The 13956-nt window shown below is 41.8% G+C and overlaps 1 protein-coding gene across 1 annotated transcript in view; it reads right to left on the minus strand.

The window, feature by feature from the left end:
- LOC140484868 (solute carrier organic anion transporter family member 4C1-like) overlaps positions 1-13956 on the minus strand; it is a 168221-nt gene that overhangs the window by 13472 nt on the left and 140793 nt on the right. Inside the window, exon 9 of the mRNA XM_072583602.1 lies at positions 7247-7406. Within this exon, the coding sequence (XP_072439703.1) occupies positions 7247-7406 (160 nt within the window). The remainder of the gene's footprint in view (positions 1-7246; positions 7407-13956) is intronic.

Here is a 13956-nt window from a genome sequence, read left to right on the forward strand (position 1 = left end):
TCCACCCCTACCTCAAATTTACCTGGACCATCTCAGACTCCTCCCTCCCCTTCCTAGATCTCTCCATTTCCATCTTGGGCGACCGACTCAACACGGACATTCACTATAAACCGACCGACTCCCACAGCTAACTAGATTACACCTCCTCCCACTTTGCCCCCTGTAAAAATGCCATCCCATATTCCCAATTCCTTCGCCTCTGCCGCATCTGCTCCCAGGAGGACCAATTGCAATACCGAACAACCCAGACGGCCTCCTTCTTCAAAGACCGCAATTTCCCCCCAGACGTGGTTGACGATGCTCTCCACTGCATCTCCTCTACTTCCCACTCCTCCGCCCTTGAACCCCGCCCCTCCAATCGCCACCAGGACAGAACCCCACTGGTCCTCACCTACCACCCCACCAACCTCCAGATACATCGTCATTTCCGCCACCTCCAAACAGATCCCACCACCAGGGATATATTTCCCTCCCCTCCCCTATCAGCGTTCCGGAAAGACCACTCCCTCTGCGACTCCCTCGTCAGGTCCACACCCCCCACCAACCCAACCTCCACTCCCGGCACCTTCCCCTGCAACTGCAAGAAATACAAAACTTGCGCCCACACCTTCCCCCTCACTTCCCTCCAAGGCCCCAAGGGATCCTTCCATATTCGTCACAAATTCACCTGCACCTCCACAAACATCATTTACTGTATCTGCTGTACTCGATATGGCCTCCTCTACACTGGGGAGACAGGCCACCTACTTGAACAAACAGAGAACACCTCTGGGACACCTGCACCAACCAACCCAACCGCCCTGTGGCTGAACACTTTAACTCCCCCTCCCATTCCGCCAAGGACATGCAGGTCCTTGGCCTCCTCCATCACCAGACCATGGCAACACGACGCCTGGAGGAAGAGCACCTCATCTTCCGCCTAGGAACCCTCCAACCACAAAGGATGAATGCAGATTTCTCCAGCTTCCTCATTTCCCCTCCCCCCACCTTATCTCAGTCACAACCCTCGGACTCAGCACCGCCTCCTTGACCTGCAATCTTCTTCCCGACATCTTTGCCCCCACCCCCTCTCCGGCCTATCACTCTCACCTTAATCTCCTTCCACCTATCGCATTCCCAACGCCCCTCCCCCAAGTCCCTTCTCCCTACCTTTTATCTTAACCTGCTTGGCACACCCTCCTCATTCCTGAAGAACGGCTTATGCCCGAAACGTCGATTCTCCTGCTCCTTGGATGCTGCCTGACCTGCTGCGCTTTTCCAGCAATACATTTTTCAGCTCTGATCTCCAGCATCTGCAGTCCTCACTTTCTCCTAGATGTTTCCGTTGAAGTAAACTTGGTAAAAAGAGTTATTCATACAAAGCAGGACTAGCACCTCATCACTGATTGTTTAACTACTTGTCTGTGCTTCAATGCTGCTGGATCTCTCACCTATTTTATTTATGATTTGGAGGTGCTGGTGTTACTGGTGTGGACAACACTAGGTTTTCGTCCAACAGGTTTATTTGGAAGCACAAGCTTTCGAGGCACTCCATTTTCATCAGATGTGATTTTGAACTCTGTTTTATTTAACAAGACAAAGCAAACCTAGGAATGCTGAAATTCCTAGGTTTGCTTTGTCTTGTTAAATAAAACAGAGTGAAAATTTCATTCTGGGGTCAGTTCCTTCTGCTGGTAGCACCTGACCACCTTTTACACATTGCAAATCTTGCCTCCAGTGCAATTAAAGGATCTGTATTTTAATGCAGTATTGTGCAAGTGACACTGGTGTGGAACAAATCTGGGGATCAGATTTGCAAGCCCAGATTGAAACTAAAGCTCTTAAAAACAGCAATGGTCTGCACTACAATAAAAAAGACAAACTGCTGAAAATAGTCAGCAGGTCAGGCAATATTTGAGAAAAGAAACAAGATTAACAATTTGCTTAGTATTATCAAAATTTAATCTAAATGGTAATTCTTATTATTTCGTCTTAATTTCTTTGTAATTTTCCAATGTCAAATATGTCACTTATCTGCAATGTACATCATATACTCATCGTGTCTCTCTCCTTTTGTGCAATAATAATGTAATTACTGTGAATTTTAAACTATAGCAGTGAAAAAATATCAAACGGCACTATGATTTCTCTTTCATGAGAGCTACAAATGGAAGCTAATTATATTTGGGGAAGAATTACTATAACAGGAAGAGCATGATTACCTGATTACCCATCTTCCAGCAAAATAACATACAGATATAGTTATATATCAAGATACTATCGGGATAAAAGATAAGTAGTGTGATACTACAGATCTGAGATAAAATGAGAAATTTCTGAAGAAACTCAGCAGGTCTGGTAGCATCTGTGGACAGAGAGGAACTGAGTTAATGCATGGAATCCTGTGGGATCTGAATGACATGGTGGGATGTGTGGCAAAATTGGGTGACCAGGGCAGTGAGGTTCATCTTGAGATCATCATATACATTTTATGATCATCCTGCTTCATCTTTCATGCTTTACACAAAAGGCGTGCAATATGCTTGCAATATGCTTACAGCATTCTGTTTTCATTGCCTTGCTTTGCCTTTTTTGTGCTTTGCTCCCTCACCCAGAGATAACAGTTTCATTAACACTTTTTTGCAGAGCTGTTTAGACACAAAGCCAGGAAGTTTGTCATAATTGTCAGCAGATCTCAATCAAGTCAAGGGGGCTAGCCTTTGTTCAAGAGATCCTGCCACTGTGAGCAGGGCAGCATCCAGATACAGTCCGAGCCCAGCTTGGGGAAATCATGATCAGGATCCTCTCCTCATAAGGAATGAGGAGATGAATGATGGACAACACACCACCTGACTTGACTCTTAAGTCATGCTGAAGCATGAGTCTTGGAGGGAGGTGGGTACACTAATAGATATGGAGTGAGTTTGAGGTATCAGAGAGAAGATTACCCAGTGAGACTGGAGAAGGACATAAGTGTTCTTCCTACATTGCAGGCCATCTTCTTAATGGCTGAGCCTGCTTTAGTCAGGAAGCAAACTCAGACCAGACTGGCATGGCTTGGCAAGATGGCCTCCACTCCTGCTTTTATGGGAGAGAAAAGTCACACATTGGCACCACCATCTAGGAGGAATTCCAGGACCCTGCACACAAAATGAGGCAACAGTTTCCCCTGTCTGCCATGTCTGAAGTACATGTGGAAACTATGCAGGGCAGCTCTCAATTTAAAGTTTGGCTGGCTGCACAATAGGCTTTTAAAGATTGCGCACAATGATGCCAGTGTTTAAGCAGATATCTACTGAACTGTTGTGGGAATGCCATATGGTAGGATGCGGCAGAAATCAGGTGCAAACGATACCATGGGGTGTGGATAGGTAATTTATGATGTGAGGGAAGATAGGGCAAGAGGATTGATAGTGAAAGACCTCCAAAATACTCAATGCAGCTCAAATTTAGACAAATAAAGTAAGATTCAGCCCAGCATATTGAGACTAGTTGATCTCTTTCATTTACAGAGGAAGTTCATGGATAACAATTATCAATGGGATGTTTGGTTAATTTTTCTCTCCCTAGTTTCATGATGCATCTTCAGAGTCTGAAGATTGTTCCAGCTGTCCAGGAAAAGATCATCTAATTCCTCAGCAGGTGAATACTAACTCACCCCAAGGGAGTAAACCCATAACCTTCTGGTCTGTACAGCTCAGTACCACAAGATACGATGTATCTATGGGCAAAACCATGCCAGTGTATGTGTTGTATTTACTTTTTTTTGTTCTTTAAAAGGCAGTAAGTGATGCTAGAAAATAGAACATTTGTTGTCCATCTCTTTTTGCCCTTGACATTGTGGTGGAAAGCCAAATTCTTGAAGTATTGCAGTCCATCTCGTGCAGGTACATCACAGAACTGTTAGATAGGTGGTAACAGGTTTTTGGTCCAACAATAATGAAAAAAGAGTGATTTAGTTCCAAGTTAGGATAGTCTGGGGCTTGCCAGAAGCTTGCAAGTGGTAGTACTGCTGCAGCTTCTCGGTGGTACAGGTCATAGGTGAGTTCCTCGCTGTAGAATTCCCAGTATCTGAACCCACTCTTGCAGCTACCATTTTCATATTTTCATATTGTTTTACAGATAATCTCCAGGAAGTTGACATTAAGTGATTCAACAATGGCAATGCCTTTGAATGTTAAAGGCAGATGGTTAGACTACCTTTTTTGTGGGGATGGCAATTTCCTGACACAGCACTCAAACATGTCTTGTTTGTGCTTTGTTCATTTTGCTCTCAACACAGAGTGGAACCATTTTCTCCTTTCCACGCCTATCACTTATATCTTTTCTAAATCTCCATTTTACTTTACTACCATAGCACTGCTTTTACTCTGGGCATTCTCACCATTTATTCCACTTGATCCTCCTCCCTCTCTGTCAATATCTAAAGAAAAACTTTTCTTACCCATTTCAGTTCTGAAGAACAATCAACTTGGATTCAAAACGTTAATTTTGTTTGTCTCTCTACAGATCCTGCCACACCTGCTGATTTTTTTCCAGCTTTCACTCTATTTTTTTCAGATTTACAACATTTATTTGAGTTGTGAATGGGACTGCATACTGTGCAATCATTAGCAAATCTCCATTCTTGACCTTATGATGAGGGGAACATACAAACAAGGCAACTCGAACACCACTGAGAACCTTGCTGAACAAAAATTTATTCACTTCTGTTTCAATCATCTTTTAAGGAAAAGAGTTCCAAAGACCCTCTGAGACAGAAAAATAAAAAAAAATCTCACCTGTGTTAAAGAGGTCATTATTTTTAAAATAATGAAACCTGGTTCCAGATTTTACCACAAGACAAAACATCTTCTTCACATGACCCTGTAATTTGACCTCAGCATCTTATCTACTTCAATCAAATCACATCTTACTCTTCTAATCTCATAGATCTATGTTGGAGCTGTGCAGGACTTTGGTTAAGCCACACCTGGAGTACTGTGTGCAGTTCTGTTCGCTGCATTGCAGGAAGGATGTGACTGCACTGGAGTGGGTGCAGAGGAGATACACCAGGATGTTGCCTGAGATGCAGCCTTTTAGCTATGAAGAGTGGTTGGATAAGCTCAAGTTGTTTTCTTTAGAGCAGAGAAGGCTGACAGGAGACTTGAATGAGCTGTATAGGATTATGAGGGGCATGGACAGGGTGGACAGAAAGCAACTGTTCCCCTTGTTGACCTCAGATAACAAGGGGGAATTATTTTAAGGCAAATGGCAGGAGGTCTAGAGGGGATTTGAGGAAAGTATTTTTACCCAGAAGATGGTGGGAATCTAGAATGTACTGACTGGGAGGGGAATTGAGGTGAGAAACATCAGAACCCTTAAAAAAGTATTTGGATGAGCACTGAATGTCATAACATTCAAGGCTATGGGCAACTGGGAGGCAATGGCCTAGTGCTATTATTGTTGGACTCTTAACCCAGAGACCCAAATAATATTCTGGGGACCTGGGTTCAAATCCTGTCAACGCAGATTGTGGAATTTGAATTCAATAAATATCTGGAATTGAGAGTCTGTGATGATCAAGGTTTCATTGTCAATTGTTGGAAAAACCTATCTGGTTCACTAATGTTCTTTAGGGAAGGAAACTGCTGTCTTTACCTAGTACAGCCTACATGTGCCTCCTGACCCACAGCAATATGGATGACTCTTAACTGCCCGATAGGATGGGCAATAAATACTGGTTATGCAGTAATGCCCTCATCCCGTGAATGAGTTAAAAAAAGTGTTGCAAAATATTGTAAATTCTTGTCAGTGCAGACTTGATGGGCCAATGGACCTGTTCAACACTGTATGATTCTATGACTCCAGCAGATACAAGCGGAGCTTGTCCAACCTTTCCTCATAAGACAAATCACTCATTCCAGGTACTAGTGTGGTACTGCTTCCTACACATTGATATCATTTCTCAAATCATAGAATCAATATAGTGTGGAAACAGGCCATTAGGCCCAACTAGTCCACATCAACCCTCCAAAGATTATCCCACACAGACCCCATTCCTCTCCCCTATTACTCTATATTTACCCCTTACTAATGCGCCTAACTGACACATCCCTGAACACTGTGGGCAATTTAGCATGGCCAATTCACCTAATGTGCACATCTTTGGATTGTGGGAAGAAACCAGACCACCTGGAGGAAACCCATGCACACACGGAGAGGGTGTGCAAATTCCATACAGACAGTTGTCCGAGGCTGGAATCGATCCTGGGTCCCTGGAGCTGTGAGGCAGCAGTGCTAACCACTGATAAGGTAAACGATATAGTGAACAGTATTCCAGATGTGGTCCCACCAGTGCATGGAAGAACTGAAGCATATTTTTGTACACAGTTTCCATTGTGACAAATGACAACATTCAATTAGCTTTCATAATTGCTTGCTGTATATATATATAAAACCATCAGTGATTCATGCATTAGAATACTCGGATCTCTTGCATCTCAGGGCCCTGCAGTCTCTGGGAAAGCCATTGATGAAGCAACCAAAGATCACTGGGACACCGCCCTGAGGAACTCCTGTATCAATGTCCAGAGCTGAAAGGTTTGCAGTCAGTGACCAGAACCACCTTCCTTAGTGCAAAGTATGACTCCAATCATTAAATAATATTCCTGTTGATTCTTATTGACTTCAATTTTGCCAGGGTTGCTTGTGGCCAGACTGAGTCTAATTCTGCTGTGATGTCAACCACTTTCATCTCATGTCTTTTGTCCTTGCCTATGTTTGGAACAAAGCCTAGTGAGGTCAGGAGCTGAAGGCATGTTGAGCACTGGTGAGTAGGTATTGTGCAAGTGCTGCTTGATAGCACTGTGAATGTGAACGTCCATCACATTGATGATGTTTAACAGGAGACTAATGTAGTACTAATTGGCATGATTGGATCTGACCTGCTTTTGTGTAAAGGACATTCATGGGCAATATTCCATGTTGACAGGGAGCATTCAGTGTTGTGCTCTATTTTTCACATTGCTGGGAACCAGTGGTGAAGGCTAAAAATAAGAAGCAAACGAGTGCATAAAAGCATAAAGCACATTAACTCTCCTTGCCCAGATACCAAAGGCATCACATCAATCTGACAGACAGATTGCTCAAGAGTAGAAACCAAAGTTCCTACAATGTACTCTGTCATTTTTCAAAAGGACAATTTGCATTCTTATGACACAATTTAACTTTGATAAAATAGCCAATCAGAAATACTGGTAAACTATCTTAAAATTAGAAAACCTACCGGTGTGCCACCTGCTTTTGTTGCATTAGTACAACCTGCATAGCATGCAGAAAAGTACTGGACATTATTTGAACCACATACTGGATTGAAGAAAGAACGGATGCAATGACATTCCTTATTGCAGGGTGCCACCAAGTCGATTTTTTCTGCAGTGCTGTTACTGTGAGACAATATGGAGAGAAAGAAAGGATAATGTTTCTCTCAGTTCACAGAAAATCACAGATTAACATTGAAGGATAAAGTCCTGTTGCTTCAGCAATGACTTTTGTATAAGAACCAATATCCTGAGGATGTCATTGATGTTGGTTTTGCTATTAATTTAAGCATAGCACTCAAAAATAGACCATCAGTATTGTTTAGGATTTACAGCTTGCTGCTAAATAACAATCAGCATCTGTCTTATTTTTCTGTAAGATAATTCAAAATTATCCTTGAGCACACGAGAAAATCCCCCTTCTTGGATCACCTGCAACAAAAATTAAGATAAGGATTTGAAAGTTGCTATTCTGTGGATTTAATTACTTGCACAAAACATGTAGGACCAAAAATCAGTTTGTGCCAAGCTTATCCAAGTAAAATTCTTGATGAAGTCAAAATGGTTGATGGAGGGAATTCTATCTATGGATTTTAAGGAAGTGTTTGACAAAATATTGTATAAAGTTTGTTTAAAAAATGAGGCTATGGAATAGGAGGGTCAGTGTCAGTCTGGATAAAACCTAGCATAAGGAAAAAAAATCAGTGAATCATAGTCAATGTTTGATTTTCAAATTGAAGGATGGTAGACCTTCCAATAATCAGCGTTTTCCAATAATCAGCACTGAGTAAAACATCAAAGTTTGATGATGATACCAAATTTTGAAATATGACATTCAGGATGATATTAAACAAATAAGACATTGGTGGGTTTGTAGATAGGGAGAAAGATAAATGGAATTTAATAGAGAGAAGTTTGAGCTGATGCATAAGACAGAGACAATGTACCAGAACAGTCCTGGTACCAGGACTAAAATCCCCAATGTACCAGGAATTGGGGATTTTAGCCACAAGATTAGGTTGGAGAAATTGGTGTTGTTCAGTTTGAAGCAATTGAAGAGAGATTTGATAGCGATGCTTCATGATGACTTACAAGCCACGATACTCACCAATGGATCCAGCACAGACTCAATACGAGACTAAACTGGGGTAATCACAATAACACTCCTCTCCACTTTTTTTTGCCACAACACACCACCCCATCTCCATGAAGCTCCCTGCCAGAGTGGAGCTAACCTACAGGTCAAGTGGGGAAACTGTCAACTTTCAACACCTCTATACCAGAAGCAAGAGCAGCGTAACTTCTGTTATTGAGCTGCACTATGCAGACAATGTGCTCACACTCAAAGGTTGAGCTACAAACCATTGTCAACATATTCATCAAGATGTAGGAGAGAATGGGTCTTAGACTAAATATCTGGAAAATAAAGGTTCTTTACCAGCCCACACTTGTCACCTATCCATCAAAATCCACGGCAAGCCCTGAGAAAAGGTGGGTCATTTCCCATACCTTGGCAGTGTCCTCTTGGTGCAAACTAACATTGATGATGAAATCCAACACCGACTCCAATGTGCCCGTGCAGCCTGAGGAACAGTGTTTGAAACTCGAGACTTCAAACCCGACACAAAATGTATGATCTCCTGCGTGGTATGCACACTCTTCTGTGTGCATATGAAACAAAATCATGCACAGCAGACACTTCAAATCCCTGGAAAGCTATCACCAGTCCTGCCTCCACAAAATCCTGCAAATCCACTAGCAGGATAGGCATCCTCACACAAATACCCTCTCAGGCCAATATTGAGGCACTGGTCACATACAATCGATTGCAATGGGCAGGTTGCATTGTCCGCATGCCCAACCCAAGAATCTATTCCGAGCTCCATAAAGGTAAGTGATCACTGGTAGGGCAGAGGAAATGCTACCCTGAAATTCCTAATCAAATACAACAGACCCAACAACACATAGGAATCACTTGTCCAAGAATGCACAAACTGGAGAAAAAGCATCTAAGAAGATGCTAACCATTTTGAGCATCAATGAGTTTAATAACTGGAGGCCAGGCAGTAGAAAGAGCATGCAAAGTGCAGACTGTGCCACATCTCTCCTCCTGAAACACCACCTCCCCCATCTGCAGCAGATTATGCAGCTCCCAGATCGGACTATTCAGCCACCACTGAACACACCCAAACCCCCAGTCCAGAGTGGAAGCAAGCCGCCTTAGACACTGAGGGACTGCCAAAGAAGAAGAAGATGTGGCCATGACAGGTTTGAATAATGAACACAATGATAAGCAATGAAATGTTCTTATTGGCTGATGGTTCAAGGACTAGAGAACACTGAAGCTGGGGAAGATATGAAGAACAATCTTTTTCCACAGTAAATGATAATGTCTGGAACTCACAACTTGTAAAGTTGGTGGTAGTACAGATGATTGATGATTTCAAAAATAAATGAATGGGCAGTGGAGGGAAATAAATTTGAAAGATTATAATAACACAGCAGAAAAATGGTCCTCCTTGATTTTTTCTGGAGAAACAGTATGGACTAATTGGACTGAGTGTCTACCATCTGTGATTTAAAGACTTTATGATTCTATGACTAACAGCCTGTCATATTTTAAATTGACTGCAATATCTCTTATGCCTGTAAATTATACTGTACTCAACATTTTTCAAAGCTAATTGTGTTACAGTTTCTATTGCATGGCAGGTTCCACACAATAGCTGCAATTTATAGTGAACAAATTATTTTAAAAACCTGTTTTCAGTATATTTGTAGTTTGGAGAGTGGCCACTAGATGCTCCTGTTGAGTTTTTAGAGAAAATAAGTTACAGATATATTGGTTTTCAGTTTCTTTCACTGTAAGCTGCTGAGGAATTAGTTTTACAGTTACATTCAGGCACCTTTAAACAGTCTTTGTTTACTTTTTCCTCTCCCTTCATTCTTCATTCCACTGTTCCTGTTAATGTTTCTTAGCATCTTTTATACATACCAGCCCACTAACACATCTGCTGTTTTTGTACTACTTGCCCGGACATCCTCTTCGATGAAACTTGTCTCACCATCACCCCGAACATCCCTGTTTAGTCCAACTACAACTTGTCAGGTTGCTTGTCACCTCCAACTGTTCCATAATCTCTGTGTTTTTAAGGTAAATTATAGTTTGAGCAGTGATGCTTTATGAGCTCCAAACTATTTTCAAGCATAGGTCAATGAAAATCAGAGTTAACCTATCATCGGCCAGAAAGTACCTCAGTAAAAACACGGAAATATAAACATCCTGGGATCAAACAGTGATTGCAGAACAGGAAAACGGAGACTAAGAAAGGGATAGATTAGAGGTCGTGGAACAGACAAAAGATCAAAGACCACAGGTAGCCAAACACGAGGGCTACAAAGACAATGACTGGAGGAACAAAGGAGTATGTGTTATGGGAGAGAGGAAATTACATATTGGGATTGGAAACACAGAAAAAGATTTGGAAAATAACCAGAACTTCAGAATGGAAACACAGAGATGAGATAAAGATTATGATGAGAGAAATGTCCATTGTTGTATGCACTGAATACCATATTGGTATAGGAAAATTTTAAAAATGGTCCACAGAGGGCTTCTGTGCCAGCTGCTCCACTTTCACTTTCCATTTTTTTAATATATTCATGTCTCACGAAACCTATTCACAGTGTTATTTCTATTTGACTGCCTAGATTGTTTGAATGTGTGGCTACTATTACAGCCTGACCACTCTTCCACTCTTGGTCTTTCTTCGTTCAATAACCTGTCATGCTTCATTCATTCTCCATGTCATGTTGTATCCTGGGAAAATACCTAACAGAATACCCATGTCTATGAGAACTGTTTTTTGTGGAAATCAGCAAAAGGATTTACAGAATCTGTTGCAGCAACCCATGTAGAATTTTGCAAAGTTTAAGCAACTTTAGAAAGAACTAAATACTTTCGAACATATTCTTTTCCTTCTTGCAACATTTCACCCCATAACCGTGAAGCCTCCTGATGATGTCAAACTAATTTCGAGGGTGAGTAGGAAACTATTCAAACTATGTTGACGAAGTCCACCGTAACCACCATTGTCAATTTGCAGGATACAAACAACACTTGTGCATGTACACACTGAAGAGAACGAGCCTCAAGCTATCAATGATGCATTCACAGAGCAACAATCAGAAAAAAAGTCAATTTGCAGCTGAGATATAAGTTGTTGATGTTTTCTTTAGGTGCCACACCAGGGCTCACTGCTGCTGCTGAATGCATATTCAGCTGTATAGGCTAAGAAAATATACAGACAATTCAAAAAGAATGAGGCTTTTGCATGTAAAAATGGGAGCACTAATTTCAAATGTCCCCTATACAAAATTAGGTTGCTCTGAATGCAACAGACAGTGGGTTTGAAATTCAAACCTGTTCACTGAGACAAATAGAAAATCCAGGAGAGAGTCAGCAGATCTGTCAGCATCTGTGGACAGAAACAGATTTAACATTTCGAGTCTAGTATGAGTGAGAGATAGACAGCACAAAGCAGTGACAAGAATAATTCACAAGGATAAAGTGCTGAAATGTCTAAAACAATTAGTGAGAGAAACTCAACTCACATTGTTATTTGTTGTTGTCAGTTTGAGTAAGATTTATTAGGAGCAAATTATGACAGATGCTCGAATCTGTACTGAAAAATCAAATGTTGGAGATCACAGTGAGTCAAGCAGCATCCATGGAGAGAGAGCAAGCTAGCATATCAGCTTCATCAGCTCTAATGAAGAGTCACCTAGACTTGAAACATTAGCTTGCTCTCTTTCCATGCCTGACCCACTGTGATCTCCAGCATTTGTTGTTTTGAGTGAAATTTATTGTTGGACTTGCTGACTATGTTTACTCCTTTTAAGGCAGCACAGTGGCTCAGTGGTTAGCACTGCTGCCTCACAGCGCCAGGGACCTGGGTTTGATTCCAGCCTTGGGTCACTGACTGTATGGAGTTTGCACATTCTCCTCATGTCTGCATGGGTTTCCTTCAGGTACTCTGGTTTCCTCCTACAGTCCAAAGATGTGCAGTTAGGTGAATTGGCCACACTAAGTTGCCCATAGTGTCCAAGGATGTGTAGGTTAGGTGTACTAGTCAGGGGTAAATATGGAGTAATAGGGGAATGGGCCTGGGTGGGTTACTCTTCGGAGGGTCAGTGTGGACTTGTTGGGCCGAAGGGCCTGCTTCCACACTTTAGGGATTCTAATTCTAAATTCTTTTAGTCTGTTTTGGGAAAAGTTTCTCTTTCTTATTTGCAGACTGAATAAATTAACTTAATCACCTATATTTTTCACTGATGGTAGTTCATAATTTAAATACTACACTTTAACATTCCTTGGATCTCTGAATTCAATAGAGACTTCACCAATTAAACCCCACTGACAACTGACGCTACAGCAAATATCAACATGTTGAAGGAATATATGTTCCCTTTCCATTTTCTTAGGCTGTCCCTTGAGATGGAGGAAAACTTTTTTTCTACTCTGGTGTTATGAGAGGAATTTGATGTCTGTCCTTACTGAGAGGAGGCTCACAAAGTATGGAAATTCATCCACTTTGTTCAGTGGCTAGTTGAATGCATTAATGATCTCTTGAGTGTGTACAGACAAGCACTGTTTGCATATTGCAACTTGATGATAAAGGTTGATAAAACTTTGTTCGGGACTGGAGGCAACACAGTTTGAATAGTTTCCTACTTATCCTCTAAATTAGCTTGACATCATAGTTATGGGGTGGAATGTTGCAAACAAAGAAGACGAATATTGGCACAATGACAAAGTCTTGCTTGACCCCAGTTTGCACACTATTGGAGGTGTAATGGATACAGTGGTGAATATCACAGCTTTCATGCCATCGTGCAGCAGGCATGAATGGTGATACTCTTCTGCAAGCAGCAAATTTGAACAGGACATTCCAAGTCCCTCCCAGAGTCAAAAGTCTTTGTGAGGACAAAAAAGCCATGTGTATTGGTTGCTGTTGCGCTATGAATTTTTCTTGGGCTTTGTTTTGTTGTGGAGATCATGGCCATTATACCTCTTGGTAGACAGGATACACATTGCAATTCTGGCAGAAGATCTTCAGCCACTGGGAGGGAAGAACTAACGAGGATTTGTGCAATGATCTTTCCCGTGGTTGATAGCAGGGAATACCTCTCTGTGGTTACTCTAATTTTTCTTATCTCCTTTGTTGAAGGTGATCACAAAACAGCATCTTGGATATCCCATGGAAAATTCTCCTCATTCCAAGTGAGAGAGATGAGGTCATGTATATGAGCTAAGTGTACTTCTTTAGTATTTCAGCAGGATTTCCATCTGCATCACCTCCAGATGCTCCAGTTTCCTCCCACAGTCCGAAGTTGTGCAGGTAAGGTGGATTGGCCATACTAAAAATTGGCCTGTAAGTCCAAGATGTGCAGGTTAGGTGTGTTAGCAATGATGAAAATGCCATACAGGATTATGGGGATGGGCGGAGGCTGGAATGCTCTTCGGAGGGTTGGTGCAATCTCAATGGGCCAAATGGCCTCTTTCTGCACTTTAGAGATTCTATGATCAGTGGTCTTGTTGGTTCTGAGCTAGTGAATAGACTTTCATCTTCATGATTGGCTGGGATCATGCTGAGACATTCATAAGTGGCATACC

The sequence above is a fragment of the Chiloscyllium punctatum genome, chromosome 2 (assembly GCF_047496795.1).
Source record: "Chiloscyllium punctatum isolate Juve2018m chromosome 2, sChiPun1.3, whole genome shotgun sequence".
Classification (NCBI taxonomy): Eukaryota; Metazoa; Chordata; class Chondrichthyes; order Orectolobiformes; family Hemiscylliidae; genus Chiloscyllium; species Chiloscyllium punctatum.